At 42.1% G+C, this 20,544-nt stretch overlaps 1 protein-coding gene across 1 annotated transcript; it reads left to right on the top strand.

Annotated features, from left to right (window-relative positions):
• Positions 1–15,300: 15,300 nt before the first annotated feature.
• Positions 15,301–18,762, top strand: RPL22L1 (ribosomal protein L22 like 1). Its single transcript, XM_070403632.1, has 4 exons — positions 15,301–15,387; positions 17,100–17,189; positions 17,357–17,478; positions 18,505–18,762. Exons 1-4 carry the CDS (start codon positions 15,379–15,381, stop codon positions 18,647–18,649), a joined length of 366 nt encoding a protein of 121 aa, XP_070259733.1. The 5' UTR covers positions 15,301–15,378; the 3' UTR covers positions 18,650–18,762.
• Positions 18,763–20,544: the final 1,782 nt, after the last annotated feature.

The raw sequence follows: 20,544 nt of genomic DNA on the forward strand, positions 1-20,544 counted from the left end.
ATGTAGATAGCCACATGGTTCAAAATTCTACAGGTATGAAATTGTACAGGTATATCATCTTCATCTTCCTGTGCATTCTTCCGGACATGAATGCAAGACAGGTTAATGGTCCCTCCCCTACCCCTGACCTCCCAAGGTCTGAGCTGTTCCTGCCCTGCCAGGGTTGCTATTCTTTTTCTACAGTAATATGAATGGTGTGATGAGACCCTGAAGCAGACCCTTCACTGTTCTTCCAATCCTCACCATGTCTAATCAACACCATCGAGACAGAGTCATCCCTAGATGGCTCAGCGGTTTATTCTTTTCTACACGGTATCAATCTAGACCATCTCTCTCACTCCCTGACATGTGAGCCATGCCGAGACTACTATGGCAATTATCACCTTATATCCATGATATCACTGACATCACAACCCTTCAGGTCCAGCAAGCATAAAGCAGAAAAAGGAGCACCAGAGTCTTCGACCCTCCAACCCTACTCTGTATTGCCACTTGCAAATACCAGTAGCTCTGTTTCCCAGAGGTAGGCATGGGATGGGAGATGGGAGGAGCAAAAAGGGGCTAATTGTGTTATATATCAGCCCATCTGAGTATTCTCCCCCAGCCCCAACCTATCCAAATAGAGGGTGTCCTGTGGAATTGCCACATTTACTAGTATAACCATACTGTGCCTAACACGTGTTCCAATGCTAACTTAAAATATCTATTCCCACAATACCTTCAGCAGTTTACAACTACAGGGTGTATATTGGTTCAGAAGGATCCATCCATAAGGTTATTATCAATCCACTAGAGGCCCGATGCACAAAATTTGTGCAAGGGCCTTGGCCCCGGCCCCCACCCACCGCAGCTGGGGAGCATCTGCCTCGGCCCCCGCCCACTGCAGCTTTGTCCAAAAGGAAGGATGTCCGGAAGGACGTCTGGTCTAATTAGCATATTATGCTTTTATTATAGACTAGTGGCCTGGTGCATGAAATTCGTGCACGGGGGATGCAGGTGTCCCTCAGCCCAGCCTGCACCCTCTCCAATCTGGGATCCCTCTCACAATCCAGGACCACTGGCTTCTAACCACTCACCTGCCTGCCTGCCTAATTGCCTCCTGCTCACCCCCAACTGCCCCCCCCCCCGCCTGCCTGATTGCCCCCAACTGCCCTCCCCTCCTGGCCTGATTGCCCCTAACCACCTCTGCCTTAGCCCCACCGCCATGGCTTTGTCCAGAAGGACATCCAGATGGTCTCCCAAAAGGTCTCCTGGTCTAATTAGCATATTACCCTTTTATTAGTATAGATTTCCAATTTAAGAGTTATTTCTAAATATAGTCAAATAATTTTTGGCCACCAAGTGGGCACTTCCTAGCATCACAATGATTGTGTCCCAGTGTTTAGCGGGCCAAAAAGGCTTGGCAACCTCAGTTGCCATCAGACCCCCCCACACAGATTCTAATTAGAAGAATGGAGGTTCATCTACTTAACATTGATAGTGTGCCTGCCCCTTTTTGTTCACAATTATGTGTGTGAGTTTCACTTAAATTATCACTAATTCATTTTAATTGCTGTGGAATCAATGAGATATTTTAGAATATATATATATATTTATTTATTTATTTATTAAAGGCAAATGGAAATATCAGAGAAAAAGATATTTAGAGCCCTGACCGGTTTGGCTCAGTGGATAGAGTGTCGGCCTGCAGACCGAAGGGTCCCAGGTTTGATTCCAGTCAAGGGTATGTACCTTGGTTGCAGGCACATCCCCAGTGGGGGTTGTGAGGGAGGCAGCCGATTGATGTTTCTCATCGATGTTTCTAACTATCCCTCTCTCTTCCTCTCTAAAAAATCAATAAAATATTTTTTTTAAAAAAAGATATTTAGGGCACACGCAAAAAAAAAAAAAACCAACAACAGTTGTTTCTATAAAGTAGAAATATTAACACTATAATACCAATCCTAAGTGAAATTGAAAACTAAAAAGACTTCTCTACCTGAAAATGTAAAAACCTATTACATAATTCTAGAAAAGAGAACTACAATCAGAAATGAAAGAATTCATGAAAAATAATGAAAGTTGCCCTAACCGGTTTGGCTCAGTGGATAGAGCATCAGCCTGCGGGCTGAAGGGTCCCAGGTTCAATTCTGGTCAGAGGCATGTACCTTGGTTGTCGGCACATCCCCAGTAGGGAGTGTGCAGGAAGCAGCTGATCAATGTTTCTCTCTCATCAATGTTTCTAACTCTCTATCCCTCTCCCTTCCTCTCTGTAAAAAATCAATAAAATATATTTTTTTAAAAAATAATAATAATGAAAGTATATGAAAATCTATGTTAAGCAATAGAGAGGGAAATTCATAGTCTTAAATCTATATCGATAAAAATGAAAGAACATAAGTCAATTAAATTACTAGACCAGACAACTAAAAAAATAATAGCAAAATAAACCAAAGAAGAGTACAAGGAAAGATACAAAGATAAAAAGCAGGAAGTGAGGTAAATAGAAAAATAGCAAATTTTTAAAAACTGGTTCTTTGAAAAATTAACCACTAGCTAATTTATTTAAGGTAAATAAAAGAAGAAAACAAATGAGAAAATGACAAGAAAGAATGACTAATAATGCAGATGAAAAAAATATAAAACAAGAAATTCTGTGCAAACCTAGGTAATAAAATTTCTTAGGAAGATATATGATTATTAGAATCAACTTCTGTGGAAATAGAAATATAAAGCTTAAACAAAACAATATGAATAAAAAAAGTTATCAAAAACTATCCGACAAAAAAGTCCAAAACAAAACCAGGCCCAGATATTTTCATGAGAATTTTAGCAAACCTTTGAGACCAGATGGTCTCCCAAAGTTACATAGGGTGGTTTAGAACATAGAAAATGAGAACTAAATTCTTTTTATGTTGTAAGTATAATTTTTTTACCATAAAACTTGATTTTTAAAAAACAACAAAAAGAAAAATATACTTGTAAATATCCTAATATACTATTAGTAATTAGACTCAAATACCACATGAAGAAATAATGCACATGCCTACATGGAGCTATCAGAGATGCAAGAATAGTTCAATATTAGTAAGTCTATTTAATGCACTCACATGGAAGATAGATTAATATTTTAAGAAATCTCTCAATAGTATTCTCAACCTGAATGTATATGTGTACAATATTCCAAAAGCTAGCCTTTCACTTAGTGGAAAAATACTAAAAACACGGTCTCACTAAGGTCAAAAACGGGCAAGAATGTCCACTATCTTGTCCACTATTACATTGTTCTAGAAGTATTAACCAATGCTATTGGACAATAGAAAACAGACATATTGGAATTGTAAAAGTAAAAGAAAAAATAGAACTGTTCTATTTTCAGGTGATCTGATAATACCTGGAAAGTCCAAGGTAATCTAATCTAATAATAGACAAACATGGTAATTGACCACACCTCCGCTACGCTTCCCATTGGCTAATCAGCAGGATATGCAAATTAACTCAACCAAGATGGCGGCCGGCAGCCATGCACCTGAAGCGAGCAGGAGGCTTACTTGCTCCAGTGATGGAGGAAGCCAAGCTTTCTCCCTGCTGCGGCCAGGCTCTGAGCTCCACTCTAAGCAACAAAGTTGCAATTATAGAAACTAAACAAACCCCAGATACCTGTTTTCAGCAGGCCTTGGCCTCGGAGCTGGAGCAGCAACAAAGTTTCAATTATAGAAGGTAAATAAATCCCAGTATAGAAAAAGAAAAAAAGGAGAGGCTGGGAGCTTCTGTTGCTGGCTTGGCCAGCCTGAAAACAGCCCTCAGCCCCTCATCTAGACTGGCCAGGCACCCAAGTGGGGACCCCCACCCTAAAGGCGGTGCGGGCAGTAAGGGATCACCCAGTAAGGGGTGACCAGGCAGGCCCTTAGAAGGTAAATAAATCCCAGAATAAAAAAAGAAAAAAGAAAAAAAGGAGAGGCTGGGAGCTTCTGTTGCCGGCTTGGCCAGCCTGAAAACAGCCATCAGCCCCTCATCCAGGCTGGCCAGGCACCCAAGCAGGACCCCCACCCTGATCCAGGACACCCTTCAGGGCAAACCAGTCATCCCCCACCCGAGCACCAGGCCTCTATCCTATATAGTAAAAGGGTAATATGCAAACTGACCCTAACAGCAGAAAGACTGGGAATGACTGGTCACTATGACACACTGACCACCAGGGGGCAGACGCTCAATGCAGGAGCTGCCCTCTGGTGGTCAGTGAGCTCCTACATGGAGGAGCTCTGCTCAGCCACAAGCCAGGCTAATGGCTGCCAGTACAGCGGTGGTGGTGGGAGCCTCTCCTGCCTTCTTAGCAGCGCTAAGGATGTCTGACTGCAGCTTAGGTCTGCTCCCCGCTGGCAAGTGGACATCCCCCGAGGGCTGCTGGGCTGCCAGAGGGATGTCTGATTGCCAGCTTAGGCCCGTTCCCCCGGGGAGCGGGCCTAAGCCAGCAGGTGGTCATCCCCCGAGGGGTCCCAGACTGCAAGAGGGCACAGGCCAGGCTGAGGGACCCCCCACCCCGAGTGCACAAATTTTTGTGCACCGGGCCTCTAGTGTATAATAATAAAAGCATAATATGCTAATTAGACTGGACAGCCGAACAGCAGAATGACTGTCCTGATGACCTTCTGGATGAAGCAGGGGCTGTGAGGGGTGAGGCAGCAGCCGCGGCTGCAAGGGCCAAGCCCCTTGCACAAATTTCATGCATCGGGCCTCTAGTCAATGATAAAGCTAACTCAAAAGTATTCATCAAGGTAGCAGGATATAAAATTAACATGCAAAAATAAACAGCTTTTATGCAAAAATAATTACCCATTAGAAAATATAATGGAAGGAAAACCTTACTTGCAGTAGCAACAAAAAGATAAAAATATTGGCCAACTGGCCAACTGGCTCAGTTAATTGGAGCATTGTTCCATATTCCAGAAGGCTGCAGGATCGATCCCAGTCAGGATAAATACCTAGGTTCCCAGTTTGATCCCAGTTTGACGAGTAGGGGAGGCAACCAATCAATGTTTCTCTTTTTTCCTCTCTCTCTAAAATCAAGAAAAACATATCCTCTGGTGAGGATTAAATAAATGAATGTCCTATTTAACAAAGAGGTAATATGCAAATTAACTCTCATGCCCTCACAAGATGGCTGCCTACGACCAGGCCAGCAGGGGGGTTAGTGAGGGACGACCAAATGACTGAACAAGCAGACTGCGTGGGGTGACCAGGCTTTCGGGGGCGGGGGGGGGGGGGGGGCGGGATTAGTGAGGGATGACCACATGACTGAACAGCGGGCTGAGTGGGGTGACCAGGTTGACGGGGGGGACGTAAAGGGCAACCAAGCTGGTGGGGGGGGGCAGTTGGGCCGACCAGGCCAGCGCGGGGGGGGGGCCGGGGGGGCAGTTGGGGGTGACCAGGCCAGCAGGGGAGGGCAGACAGAGGCAACCAGGCCAACAAGGGGGGGGGGGGGGCTATTAGATGTGACCGGGCCAGTGGAAGGGTACAGATGGGGGACAGTTGGGGGCAATTAGGCTGGCAGGGGGGGGCAGTGAGGGGTGACTAGGTCAGCAGGGGGGACAGTTGGGGGCAACCAGGCCAGCAGGGGGGGCAGTTAGGGGCAACCAGGCTGGCAGAGGGGGGCAGTTGGGGGTGACCAGGCTGGCGGGGGGGCAGTTGGGGGTGACCTGGCCGGCAGGGGGGACAGTTGAGGGCGATTAGGCTGGCAAAAGAGGGCAGTGAGGGGTGACTAGGCCGGCAGGGGGGGCAGTTGGGGATGACCAGGCCTGCAGGGGGGGCAGTAAGGGGTGACCAGGCTGGTGAGGGGGGGCAGTTAGGAGCGACCAAGTCGATAGGGAGGGGGGCAGTTAGGGGCAATCAGGCCGGCATACAGAGGCAGTGAGGGGTGATCAGGCTGGCAGGGGAGGAGGGGGCAGTTGGGGGTGACCAGGCAGGCAGGCAGGTGATCGATTAGGAGCCAATAGTCCAGGATTGTGAGAGGGATGTCCAACTGCCGGTTTAGGCCCGATCGGGCCCCTAAACCGGCAGTTGGACATCCCCCAAGGGGTCCTGCATTGGAGAGGGTGCAGGCTGGGCTGAGGGGAACCCCCCCCCCCCCAATGCATGAATTTCATATACTAGAGGCCCGGTCTAGTATATATAACACAAAGAAGTATCCATGCAAACCTATATGAAAAAAGTATAAAACACTACTGAAAGACACACAATTGACTCTTTATTTTTTTAATCCTCACCTAAGGATACTTTTGTATTGATTTTTAGAGAGGGAAAGACAGAGAGAGATATCAATGTGAGAGAAACACATTGCTTGGTTACCATCAGGGCCCAGGAGGAGCCTGTAACCGAGGTACATGACCTTGACCAGAATCAAACCCAGGACCCCTTCAGTTTGTAGGCTGATGTGCCAAACCAGCTAGGGCACAATTGACTTAAACAAGTGGAAAGACATTGTTCTTGGCTTATAGCTTAACATTGTTAAGATGATAGTTCTACCTGATTTATTTTATAAATTTAAGGCAGTCCCAATAAAAATGCCAGTAAGCTTTTTTTATGGAACTAAGTTGCTAAAAAGTGTATATGGAAATATAAACATGCAAGAATAACTAGGAAAACACTGACAAGAAAGAGCTATGAGTGGGGATTAGCACTGCCCAAAATTAAAACATTGTACAAAGCCTCTATAATGAAAAGAGGTACCATCAAATGAATAGAAGGATCAATGGAATGGAATACAAAGCTCAGAAATAGGCCCAGATACATATATAAATTTAGTGTAGATAAAGGTGGTATTGCAAATCACTGGGCAAAAGTTAAATTATTCTGGGACAATTGGAAAGAGAAATTTGGAAGAATAAAATAAGGTGAATTACATACAACATACACAAGAATAAACCCCAAATAAAACAGAGGTCTAAATAAAAACAAACTGTAAGTTCTAGAAGAAAACAGTGAATTTCTCTATAACTTAGCTTTAACTATGACTGAAAACCCAGATATATATTGTCCCAAAAAATGTATACACACACTGTGAATAATTACAAAGGCAGTGTTTATTAAAATATATTTCATTTTCAAAATTGAACTATCAGCTGTTAAAGTGTGCATACATTTGGGGGGAGGGGAGAACAAATGTAAATAAATGGAACAAAATAATAATAGGTAAAAAATCTGCATAGAGCCGAAACCGGTTTGGCTCAGTGGATAGAGCGTCGGCTTGCGGACTGAAAGGTCCCAGGTTCGATTCCGGTCAGGGGCATGTACCTGGGTTGCGGGCACATCCCCAGTAGGAGATGTGCAGGAGGCAGCTGATCGATGTTTCTCTCTCATCGATGTTTCTAACTATCTCTCTCCCTTCCTCTCTGTAAAAAATCAATAAAATATATTTTTAAAAAAATCTGCATAGAGGATTTACAGAGATATATGTAGAAATATGTATATTCATGCAGATTTTTAAATATTCATACGTATGTTTTTGTTCTTTGAAATATTTTTATAATTTTCAGTGTTTGAAATAATTTCTAATATAAAAAAGTTTTTAAAAATTCAAATAAATATGTGTAATACCATTTAATTTAATAAATTTGTAATGTGTAATCTAAAGGAGATATATGCACACAGACATTCACAAGCATGCATGCCCCCAATGTGTTAAATAACAATTTCTAAGCAAGTGGGATTTTAGAAATCTTTATGCAATTGCTTTCTTGCTTCTCTGCATTTCCTTTCATGAGCATTGCTTTTGCATAAGACGACAATTTTCTAAAAGTTCCTCAAAGCATTGTTCATAATAGTGAAAAAAAATCCAAATGGAACCAATAGGTGAACCACTAAGCTATAAATAATAAGTAATAAAATTAAGCAATGGAAGATACCTGTTCACATTTTAAAGGTTGATCAATTATTCAGAATTCCTTTGGCATTGTATAACAAGAAAATCTTCTGAAACTGCATTTGTTTAAAATAATAAAAAGCTAATAAGTCGGGTTTTTCTAAACACACAGAAAAGATGCATGAAGCAAACATACATTTTTAAATCATAGTTTTTAATGCTCTCTAATCAAATTAGTAAAGAAAGGGCAAGCAGCAGTGACTTCAGGTCCTATTTTTCCCCTCCTGGTGCCCTTGGCTTTCACTTACAAGTAACAACATTCATAGGTTGGAGGAGTTAAAAGAAATATTCTCCAGCAGTAATAAGTTTCTCCTCAGCACCTGAATGTTGTTTGCACAGACGGCTGTAGCACATCCTTTGTCAAAACTGTGCAGTTTGCTTTCGCAGGCTAGTTTGTGCTGCATTGTCATTCAAGTATATTTTCCAAAAGATGAGTGGTGCAATGCCTTATGACACTTAATATGCTCCACTTTGTAGCACATGCCAAAGAGAAAATACCATAAAAAATACTGGGAGATTGTATTTTTACTACATATACGAAATCTTTCTCTTTTTTTTAATGATAATTATATAGTGATAACATTGATGAATGGAAAGTTTGGGTACAGGGGTCTGTACAAATCCCTGTTTTATAAATCAGCTACTAGATTTTAATAAAAAGTAAATATCAGAGATGCAGACATTATCTATTTTCTATGTTACAGTGTGATCCTTTGTGATGTTAACTGAGCCGAGGTCTTCCAAAAGAGAACACTGGAATAAGTAAGGTATGCCATCCTGTTCCTGTAAGAAACCTTGTGATACACATACCCAAGACAGCTGCAGGAAGAGCAGATGTAGAAAATACAAATGCAATGTGACAAAGAGCACTGTTCACAGCCTTGTTTGCCTAAATGCCAAAGCATTTTTTTCATGGTTCAAAATGCATATTGCTACTTTCATGGAAAAATGTTTATTAGAATACTAGAGGCCCGGTGCATGAAATTTGTGCACAGGGCAGGGGTGGGGGTTTCCCTCAGCCTGGCTTGCACCCTCTCACAATCCAGGACCCCTTGGGAGATGTCCAACTGCCAGTTTAGGCCCAATCCCTCTCACAATCCAGGATCACTGGCTCCTAACAACTCTGCCTGCCTGCCTGATTGTCCCTAACCACTCGCCTGCCTGCCTGATTGCCCCTAAACTCTCGCCTGCCTGCCTGATCACCCCTAACCACTTGCCTGCCTGCCTGATTGCCCCTAACTACTCTGCCTGCCTGCCTGCCTCATCACCTCTAACCCCTTTACCTGCCTGATCGCCCTTATCCACTTGCCTGCCTGCCTGATCACCCCTAACTGCCTCTGCCTTGGCCCCCACTGCCGTGGCTTCATCCAGAAGGACATCCAGAATGACATCTGGAAGGTCGTTCAGCTGTCTGGTCTAATTAGCATATTACGCTTTTATTATTATCTATATAATAAAAGCCTAAGGGACTGTTATGGTAGAACAACCAGAATGACCGCTCACTATGATGCTTCCAGACCACCAGGGGGCAGACACTCAATGCAGGAGCTGCCCCCCTGATGGTCAGTGTGCTCCCACAGGGGTGCGCCGCTCAGCCAGAAGCAGGGCTCATGGCTGGCGAGCACAGTGGCGGTGGTGAGAGCCTCTCCCGCCTCTGCGGCAGCGCTAATGAGCAGCGAGCTGAGCAGTAAGGAGCAGCAAGCAGGTGGGTGGTAAGGAGCGAAGGTTCCCAGACTGCGAGAGGGATGTCCATCTGCCGGCTTAGGCCCGCTCCTGCAGGCAGACATCCCCCAAGGGCTCCTGGACTGTGAGAGGGCACAGGCTGGGCTGAGGGACCCCCTACCCACCAGTGCACTATTTCATGCACCGGGCCTCTAGTAGATTATAAACATCCATTGAGAAATCTATAATCTTTCCAGTACTAAATACTAGGGTAGATGGATTTTAAAGTTTCATGTCAACCACAAGATTTATGTTTTTTTCAACTGTACATTGATTTACATATTTTTAATTAGAAAAATAATGAGGGCTGTTCTGAAGAGCCAATTTGCCCTACATGGCAAAAATCCATTTGTTTGTGTCTGTTTCTGTCTCTATTCTATTCTATTGGTCTATATGTTTAACCTGGAAACATATCCAACTGTCATAATTATGGCATCCTATATAATAAAGAGATGGTATGCAAATTGACTGTCACGCCCTCACACAAGATGGCTGCTCCCATGTGGTCAAAAGATGGCCACCCTCATTTGGTCACAAGATGGTCACCACAAGATGGCTGGCAGGCAGGCGAGTGGTTGGGAGTCAGCAGTCCCAGATTGTGAGAGGGATGTTCGACTGCTGGTTTAGGCCTGTTACCACAGGGATCAGGCCTAAACCAGCAGTCAGACATTCCCTGAGGGGTCCCAGATTGGAGAGGGTGCAGGTTGGGCTGAGGGACAAACCCCCCCCCCCCCCCCCAGTGCACGAATTTCATGCACTGGGCCTCTAGTCATTAAAATAAATCTTAATCTCCTCAACTGTAAATAAAATAAATAAATAATAAATAAATAAATTTTAATCAGTAGAACAAGTTCTCCCACTTTATTATTTTCCTCAAGTATATTCTGGCTATTCTGGTATCTGAATTATAAAAAGTTTCAAATTGGTTTAAAAAAAGAAAAGGAAGGGGAAAAAAAGGAAATTAATTAAACTACAATTGATAATCACATTGAATCTATAGTCCAATTTGGGGAGAATTGGCATCTTTATTATGTTGGGTCTTCAAATCCAATGTCTTTCCATTTATCTGTTCTTTAATTTTTCTCAATTACATTTTATAGTTCTGCATAAAGGTCTTGTACATCTTTTGTTATTTTTTTTCTTAGACATTTGATATAATTATGTTATTGAAAATGATACTGTATCTTCTTTAAATTTTATCTTCTAATGTATTGCTAATATAAATATGCATTTGATTTCTTTACATGAATTTTGCATCTGACAATCTTAATAAGTTCACATATTATTTATATTATTTAGATTCTTTTACATTTTATACATATACAATTACATATATAACTACAAATAATACATTATCACCCAACAACATATTGCTAGTAATATATCTATAAATATAAAGAATATATATATAAAGTATTCTATACATATGATATATAGTGTATATTTCTTTCATGAAAGAGCTTGCAAGAGATAATATTCTTTTCTCAAAATGTCCTTTTCAGGTTTCAGTATCAAAGTTTGCTGGCCTCATAAAATAAGTTGATGACTGAAGGATTGTGTGTAAAACTGGTTTCTTAGCCTATTGGCCACATGCATTTGGTTTAAGAAAATGATCCCAGGTAACAGAAGTAAGGAACTGGGAAGTGTGAAACTGGGAAGGAGCAAAAGCAAAAAAGAATGTTCTGGGGACAAATGAGGCTTAATCCTGCTGGGATTTTCCATAAAGTGATGTAGGATGTACTTTTGAAGTGTCCACTCAAGAGAAAGAAGGTAACAGCAACCAGTTTGGGGCAGGTATAACTTTTACCCTATGGCAGTGGTTGGCAAACTGCGGCCCTTTGAGTGTGGCTCTTCCACAAAATACCACATGCGGGCACGCACATACAGTGCGATTGAAACTTCATGGCCACACTCAAGGGGCCAAAGAGCCGCAATTTGCTGACCACTGCCCTACAGCTTCTCTGACATGAGGCATGGGATGTTTGTGGGAAGCTCTCCACAAATACACACATGTACAACCTGGAACTATAAGGGAGTCAACACCTCATGGACAGTCACTGACCAATGGGGGACAGGAAACTGTGGGCAAATGCTCCCCTCTTCTGGATTAATAGGTAAGTTGACAAATTGTGAGTTTGAGCATTAAAGGTATTTGTTACAATTGGCATTATTGCTTTCTCAAATGTTTGGTAGAATTCACTGGTGAAGCTATCTGGGCTTCTTTCTTGTAGGAAGGTTTTAATTTAAAACTCAATATATTTAAAAGATATAAGACTATTCAGATTTTCTACTTCTTGTGTAAATTCTAAGTTGTATTTTTCTAGGAATTCATTTAATTTAACTTGTATTTTGGCATACAATTATTATTTTTTGCACAATTGGTGTTTGTTTAGATTTACTCACAAAAAGCAATTTTCTTTGCCATTTCTTTTGCCATATAACCTTTCTTTCTAGGATCACTTTTCTTCCTCCTGAAATACATCTTTCAGAATTCCTTTTTTTTTTTTTTTTTTTTTTTTTTTTTTTTTTTTTAAAATATATTTTATTGATTTTTTACAGAGAGGAAGGGAGAGGGATAGAGAGTTAGAAACATCGATGAGAGAGAAACATCGATCAGCTGCCTCCTGCACATCCCGAACGGGGATGTGCCCGCAACCCAGGTACATGCCCTTGACCGGAATCGAACCTGGGACCTTTCAGTCCGCAGGCCGACGCTCTATCCACTGAGCCAAACCGGTTTCGGCACTTTCAGAATTCCTTTACTGGGTGTCTGTTGTTAGCAAACTTCCAGTTTTGTTATCTAAAAACTAGAGGCCCGAAGCACGACATTTGTGCAAGAGTAGGCCTTCCTTCCCCCGGCTGGGCTGCCGGCACCGGCTTCCCTCTGGCACCCAGGATCCAGGCTTCCCTCGCAGCCCCGGCTTTGTCTGGAAGGTTGTCCAGAAGGACGTCCGGAAGAATGTCCAGTCTAATTAGCATATTATGCTTTTATTATTATAGATATCTCTTGAAAGATAGTTTCAGACTTTATAGCTCTAGGTAGATAGCTATTTTCTCTCAGCACTTTGAAGATAATCCCTCTGCTTCTGGCTTCCATTGTGCTAATGTGAAGTTAGCAGTTAACATAATTCCTATTAGTAAATATTTTGTCTCTTCTCTATGAATGCTTTTGAAATAATTCTGTGTTTTTGTTTTCGTAGAGTTTCACTACAAAATGTTTAGGTGTACTTTCTTTTAAATTTTTATGCCTGGGGTTTATTTGGCTTCCTAAATCTAAGAATACAGCCATTGTTTCTCTAAATTTTGCCTTTCCCCCTTTATATCTATCCAATATATAGTCTCTTATTTGAGTTTGATTTTATAGGGTTTTTATTAGGTTATTTTCATTCATGGATGACTTTTTTTCGTCCCTGTGTCATGATTTTTTTTGTCCCCGTGTCATTTAGTGATTTTAAAAATTGTCAGCTCTATTTCTCCAAGTGTATCTCAGAGAATCCTTTGTGCTTGTCTTCAAAGTTCATTTCTCCAGAGAGCATCTGCATTTGCTTCCTCTGCCTGGCACTACCAATCCAAGCACACTTTAAGCTACATTTTTAGGTTACAGCTTTTTCATGCTATTTGAGCAGTGCTCATTCTAGCCCCAAACTCCTATGAGCACGGGAGCTTATTATTTCTGCATCAAAAAAATTATTTTATTTTTCCACCAGCTTAACCATACATTAGCAATGATCTTTAAAACCATATTTTAACCAGTTTTTAAAGGTGGCTGCACAGGGAGGGGGTTTCTCTGTGAATTTAATAATCCATATTGTTTTATATTTTATTTTATGGATTTATTAGGCTCCAGTATCATGTAGATCCAATGACTGAAGTTTATAATATAATAGAAATATACCTATCATACATTACAATGTCTTATATTTGTAGAATAATTTATTTATTTATTTTTATATATTTTATTGATTTTTTACAGAGAGGAAGGGAGAGAGATAGAGAGTTAGAAACATCGATGAGAGAGAAATATCGATCAGCCGCCTCCTGCACATCTCCTACTGGGGATGTGCCCGCAACCCAGGTACATGCCCTTGACCGGAATCGAACCTAGGACCCTTCAGTCCGCAGGCCGCAATGTCTTATATTTGAATAGCTGGAAAAACAACTTCCTCTCATTCTAAATTGTCTTGACTCTTTTATCAGACACTGTGTTTCATATGTTTTAGAATCCATTGTCAAATATCAGTAGGGCAATGACGGGCATTGAATTAATATTTATTGTCTCTGTGTGTAAAGTTTGGGAAGAATTGAGTTATTTACAATATTTAATCTTATCTGCACATTTCTAGTTAATATTTTTAAGTATTTTTCCTAAGTAAGAAAAATTTTTTTCAATTATATTCAGATTGCTAGTTATTTTGAAATACATGTTGTTTTGAGGATTCCTTTTGTACAAATGGGTTAATAGTTCTTCCCTATTCTGTTTTTGTTTTGGTGTGTGTGTGTTTTTTGTCAGAACATGAAAGGCTGCCAAAAACAAGCAAAATAAAATAATAAATGCCTCAATTAATGCCGCCCCCCCCAAATATTCAATATTATAAGGGTCCTTTTCTCTCTCTGCAGCCTGGGCAACCCTTGAGAAGGAAATGCTAATTACTCTTCCCCCTCCTCCCTTAATGTTTGAAAAAGAAATGAAATTATTGTGGTTCTTGAGGCAAAGAACCAAAAAATCTTCTTGAAATGGATTATTGAGAATTCAATACCCCTATTTATACCCTACACGTCGTATGCTTCATTAAAGCATAGTTTCCACTATACTAATTGCTGCCAGAAAGGATAGACACAGTTGTCACTTTTTAGGGTCACTCTCCAAATTAAAAACAAAGGTCTACGTCCCATCCCTGCCCTGTATGATAGTTTCACTTCCACACATACACAAAAAATACTACAGAATTCTGAGAAGCATGCCACTTTCACAATCTGACGTCAGCTTACGATTCTTCTAAGTTCAAAAACGATTTTTTTTCCTTTTGTCATCAACACTGTCCCCACCCCACCCATCTACACTCGTGTGCATTGTACATGTTAGTAGTTAGGTCTTGGAAAATATTCGTTGAATTTTAACTGGGGGGCATTTTGAATGGAAGTGAGGAATTCTAGGGTTATTCTAAAATCCATAATAACGTAGAATAAATCACACCCAATGTGCTAACAAGTGATTTTCACTTAAAGGTGGTTTTGTGTGTGTTTTTCTATTGAAAAACCTAGTTTATTTTGTCTTCCGAAATACTGCTTTCCCTCAACCGTCATTTAGAAAATAAAACATAGATATAGAAATAATTTTTTTTGCTGGAGGATTATAATTACAGAAGGCAGGAGATCTCAAAGGTACGTGAGACAATGCTTTGCTCTGAATGGAAAGAAGATGCAGGCGATTAGTGAAAGATGAGTCCTACACCCCGGGGGGTGGGTGTGTGTGTGCGTGCGTGTAACTCGGTGCAGAGCCAGCGTCTTACCGAACACCGCGAGTCCTTTCCAACACCGCCGCTGGAGGGCGCTCCCAGGAGACCTGACTGCCTGCGCTCCCTGACACGCCCTCGGTTTCCTGGGTTACTGGTTTCCTGGGTTACCGGCCTCCGCGTTCTCCCCCAACTTCACTTCCGGCCGGCGCAGAGCTTACGTCCCGGCGCATGACGCAGCACGCTCGGCTATAAATACGTGCCGACGCCCCCGCTTTCTCTCTGACCGCACGGACTGCCGGCAAGATGGCGCCGGTGAGTGAGCGCGGTCTGGCCGCGGTCGTCTTCCCCCAAGTAGACCTCTTAGGCATCTAGAGAGTTGGGGTTGGCTCCGTGGAGATAAAGGGAAGTGGGGGACTAGGCTGCGCCAGGAAAACAGCTAAACGTTAAGGCTAAGGCCTTCCGAGGTGACCGACACGTGCTCTGGAGTTAGAGCGGCCCCGGCCTTGGCTTGGGGGGCCCGGCGAGCGAGGGGAGGAGGCGGCGCAGGCCGCGTGTGGCCATTCCTTTCCTCCCCGCGCTGGGTCACGTCGGTGCCACTCTGTCTGTCAGCGCCCTGGAGGAAGGGGGTGTCGGAGGCTCTGGCGGCCGGAGCGCGGCGGGAGTCCCCGGTCCAGAGAGAACTTCGGGACTGAGGTGCGGGAGAGGTTTGTTCTCACGAAGGAGTTGCGTTAAAGGCACAGATCACGACTGATGGGCAAATAGGAAAGGCATGTGCTTCAGACATCTGGTTTACCTTACACGAAGGGAGCCAGGGAGGTGTGGAAGTCGGTCCAGAGAGCACTTGGAGAGCCAGGCGTGTGTCGGAAATCTGCTAAACAGATCCCGGGTGGCGCTGCTGGGTCGCATACAAACTGGTGACGTCTGCGGGGCCATGACCCCCGGTGGGTCTGCTCCGCCGGACAGATGGTTGGCGTCGCCTGAACTAAGTGCAGGTTTGGGGCTCAGGTTCCTCGACTGCCTAGGAAAGCCAGCTCGGTGTCCATTTGGGCGGGTGTGATGTGCAAGTGTCATCCTCTGGTAAATGCTGATTTCTCTATTTCACGCCGTTGTCTGAATGGTTAGTGGCCGTAGCACCCCTTCACTGGTGTAACCTTGTTACGTGGCGTTGGTCTAAGCGTGTTGGGTCTGCAAAACTTAAGGTGTACATGTTTTTAAAATTAAACAATATTTGCCAGGCTAAAGGTCCCCCTCCTGCTTCTCACCTGTAGCAGCATAGGGTAGAATTGTGTGGTCAGAAAGGGTGGCTCTGACACAGTGATGGCGAACCTTTTGAGCTCGGCGTGTCAGATCTTTGCAACCATAGTAAAACAAAGACTTATATTTTTGATATTTATTTTATATAGTTAATTGCCATTTAACAGAGAAAAATCAACCAAAATAATGAGTTCGCGTGTCACCTCTGTCACGCGTGTCATAGGTTCGCCATCGCTGGTAGGCGGTGCGCTGTTACTCCCCGTCTGCAGTGGGGGTGGCCCTAGGACAGCGCCTGGTGGTTTAAATGGGCATCCGTGGTCTGGAAGCTCAAGGCTCTGAGACTTTCCTTGGTAATTTGAACAGTGTGCCTGCTTACAGGTTCCGACGCCAGGGTGGGTGTCGCTAGCGTTCGCTTGTAGTAGGAAGTGGGTGGGTCCTTGTAATCTTTCCCAGTCCTAAAACTAGACTCTTCTAATGAAGGAAACGAACAGTAAGTAGCCACCATATCCTTTCCACCTTCGAGTTTTGCATTTGGGAGACAACTTGTAGGACGGATTTCCATTAAGTTAAGGGGTGTGCCCTCCTTCCGGCAGCCTGGTTACAAAGGAATAACCAGATGGGTGTTCGGCAGTTTTTTTAGAATTTTACACAGTTTAATATAATCTCGTGGTACACGGTGTACATCGTTGCACTGACAGATTTTTAAAGTTTGTAAATAAAGTGACTAAGTTGTTTTCGAGAGTCATGATTATGCTGACATTCTGTAACAGAAAGTCAAGAAGCCTAAGAGGACAACCTGGAAGTTTGGTTTGGACCTTACCCATCCAGTAGAAGATGGCATTTTTGATTCTGCAAATTTCGTAAGTATCACTCTGCTCAGTTTGTTTTTTATCGATGTAGAGTTCTTAATAATTACTGAGTGTATAATACTTGATTTTAACCTAAGCTCTATTCCTAGGGTACCTTCCCTAGTGAATATCTAGGGTTTTCTTCCCTAGTTTTGCATTTTTTTTCTGTTTTAAAATAGGAACAGTTTCTACGGGAGAAGGTTAAAGTCAATGGGAAAACTGGAAATCTTGGGAATGTTGTTCACATTGAACGCTTCAAGAATAAAATCACAGTTGTTTCTGAGAAACAATTCTCTAAAAGGTTAGTATTTATTTTCCATAATATTTTAGTGAAGTTATGGTAATTGTGGAATGTTTTATGGAATATGTAATCCCAGTGTGCTGTCTTCATGTGTAAGAATAGATATGTTGTTGGTGTCAGTGAGATATAGCAAAGTGCTTTGAACTTTAATGAGGCCTATATGAATGGATATATATTTAGTGATAGTACCAGTTACTTAGGCTGGTTGACAGTAAGTGTAATTTACTGTGAAGTTATGTCCAGGCCCCTGTCCAGTGAAACATAGGCCCTGTGGTCCAGTTTATATATAAACTAATCACTAGGGATTTGGAGATGAAAGGAAATACCTGTCCTTGGGGATCTTATAGACATGCAGATAAATAGTATAAAATGTGATCCTATAATGACAGTATTAAAAGAGATAGGGAGGGCACAAGAATTAGCAGAAAACCTGAGAATGAACATAGTTTTGCCAGTGGAGTTCGGTATTTCTGGCAAAGGGAGCAGTATTAACAGGGCAGAAAGGCAGAAGCTGGCGATGAAATTCCACCAGGCTGGAAGCTGTTAATACCAGTCAGGTGTTAGTTTCAAGGCTGTGGGTAATCTCCACTTGTAAGTGGAACCTGTTGACAGGTTGCCTCTAGTTGATGCAACATGGGATTGAGATTAGAGATGGTGGTGGTGAAGGGAATGTTGATATTTTAGTACGTGGTGCGTTTGAAGAATGAAATTGTAAATTTAGAAATAATCTGATTGTGACAGTAAAATCGAAGAGGAAGCTGCTCTCCTGCATATTGGCTTCTAACATAAGAATACTCATTTTAAGGAGTTGGGAGAAGGGTTTTGTAGAGTATAAATTGATTGTAATTGGGTCGAGAAGCTACTTTATTTGTATCCTTAGCAATCTTGCACAGTGGTTAATACAGAGTATCTTGCGGGGAATTGGGAACCTGAAAGGTGAAGGTAACAGTGCACGTCTTTCATGTAATAAGCCTTCACATAGTAGGTATTGTATTTCTTAATGAAATTCATGTTTCTGTTTTAAAGATATTTGAAATACCTTACCAAGAAATACCTCAAGAAGAATAGTCTTCGTGATTGGCTTCGTGTGGTTGCATCTGACAAGGAGACGTATGAACTGCGTTACTTCCAGATTAGTCAAGATGAAGATGGGTCTGAATCTGAGGACTAGGTGAAGGCACCTTATATAGGCCTTTGCTTATTAATAAAACATATGAAGTGTACCAAGAGAAACATCTAGAAATGGATTTTTATTGGTGAATAAAAAATGTAACACACTGTTAAGTTTTTGTCTTGTATTTAAATATGTGCTGTTTACATGACAGTTTCTGTAAGCAGTATTTAAATAGCTTATAGCTAGTGGAATTTTTCCCAGGATTTCTGAAATTGACTTTACAAATGTCCACCGGCCATGGTGTAAATCCATTTATATCCATTTTTTTAAATTAGCCATTCTTATGTATCCACTTCACGTTACTTTTTCATTCTTGTGTGGCTGTACCATAGTTTATTCAACCAGTTCCCTACTGATGGTCATTTGAGTTTCCAAATTGCTGCCCCTATAAATAGTGCTTAATTAGAAGCCTCATGCAGATACTTTAATTATATTTGCCATTAAATTTTTGGAGTGGAATGCTAAAAGTGAAACTCCTATCAAAAGAAAGGAATGTGTAATTTAAATAGATATTGCCATTTCCCTTCTGTTGGGGGCCAACCCCAGCAGGTCCAGGGGTTCCCAAAGGTGTGGACGGAGTCGGTGAAGAAGGAATGACAAGGAGGCAGCGTTCAGTTGATCAGCATGGTTGGGTTCTCTCTTTATTGTCCTGTTACATCTATATTTATACTATTTAATCCCATAAGCATGCCTCTATAATTACATCATGGTATGTTTCAGGAAACGTACAGTTCCTAGTTTCATTTCCATAATCCTGTCTCTATCTAGTTCTGTTGATTTTAATCTTGTCTAGGTTATTCTCTGTGTTCCATTATAAGGGCTATTCCAAGGTCACTATTCTATTGCTCTACTGATAAGCTACAAGGAAGTGACTGAAGGAGTTTATCCTACCCAGTAAAGGTTATGTCCTCCCAGCCTCGCTGCTTGCCTTCCCTGGGACTGCCCTGTGTCAGAGGGTCTCCAGGGGTATAGGCTTTGGTGCTTTCCCTGGTGGGCAGACCCCTGGGGATGTGGGCCCAACAAGTCCCAAATTTATTGCCAACAGTCTTAGTCCAAGTTCTTCATAAGTAGTACATGGTATTTCTGTAACAGTAGGGGGATTTACTGATTTATTCTCTTCCTTAGTCCTGTTAACCCCTAGCCTGGGGAGACAACCTTTCTCGGGGAGGTGGTCCTGGTTAAAACACATAGCGCTTAAGAGGGGGAGCAAACGTCATATACGCCAGGTCCCTTGAAACATAAGCTGTGCAGATGTTTCTTCCCTGCAGCGACTGTGTCAAGCAGCAAGGGTGGACCGGCTCCCGGCACCCTTCATGGGAACTTGATCATTTTATTTTCCAACAGACTCACCAACAGGTTATATTGTCCAGTTTGTGTTTTGGTTTAATTTGAGTTTTTTGGTCTGATAGGTGAGACATGGCTTTCGGGATAGTCTTTGCATTTCTCTTGTGAGGTGGGAGTGTAACCTGAAAGTGGTAATGTCAATACCTCAGGTACCTAGGTGGGTTAGCCATCTGTATTTCTTTTTCTGTGGGCTGCTTATATCTATAGGATATATTTTATGGGATTCTTTTTATTTTTTAAGGCTGTATTAAGGCTATTAAACACTCGCCTATGATTAAGTTGGAGATTCTCTTTCAATTGGTCATTTGTATTTCCCCCAAGTTTATGGTGATTTTGGTTTGGTTTTGTTGCTATATATAGCAGAATTCTTTTATGCAGTTAAATTTATTACTTACTACTTAAGGATTTTGAGCTGTTAGAACAGTTTTCCTCATTTTCATGTTCCTGAATTCATTCATGTTTTCTTCTAGTGTTTGTGTGATTGCCCTTTTTTAGATTTAGATCTCTGTTCTATTTGGAGTTTACCATGGTTTGCAATTTAAGAAGTA

This window comes from Myotis yumanensis, unplaced genomic scaffold, assembly GCF_028538775.1.
Source record: "Myotis yumanensis isolate MYYU_CA2020_CCGP unplaced genomic scaffold, mMyoYum1.0.hap1 SCAF_2, whole genome shotgun sequence".
Taxonomy (NCBI): Eukaryota; Metazoa; Chordata; class Mammalia; order Chiroptera; family Vespertilionidae; genus Myotis; species Myotis yumanensis.

Excerpts from the sequence above, each read along its gene's own strand:
- RPL22L1 (XM_070403632.1), top strand. Across the intron at positions 17,190-17,356 it reads TTTTTGATTCTGCAAATTTC|GAACAGTTTCTACGGGAGAA; the intron begins GTAAGTATCACT and ends GTTTTAAAATAG. Across the intron at positions 17,479-18,504 it reads GAGAAACAATTCTCTAAAAG|ATATTTGAAATACCTTACCA; the intron begins GTTAGTATTTAT and ends TCTGTTTTAAAG.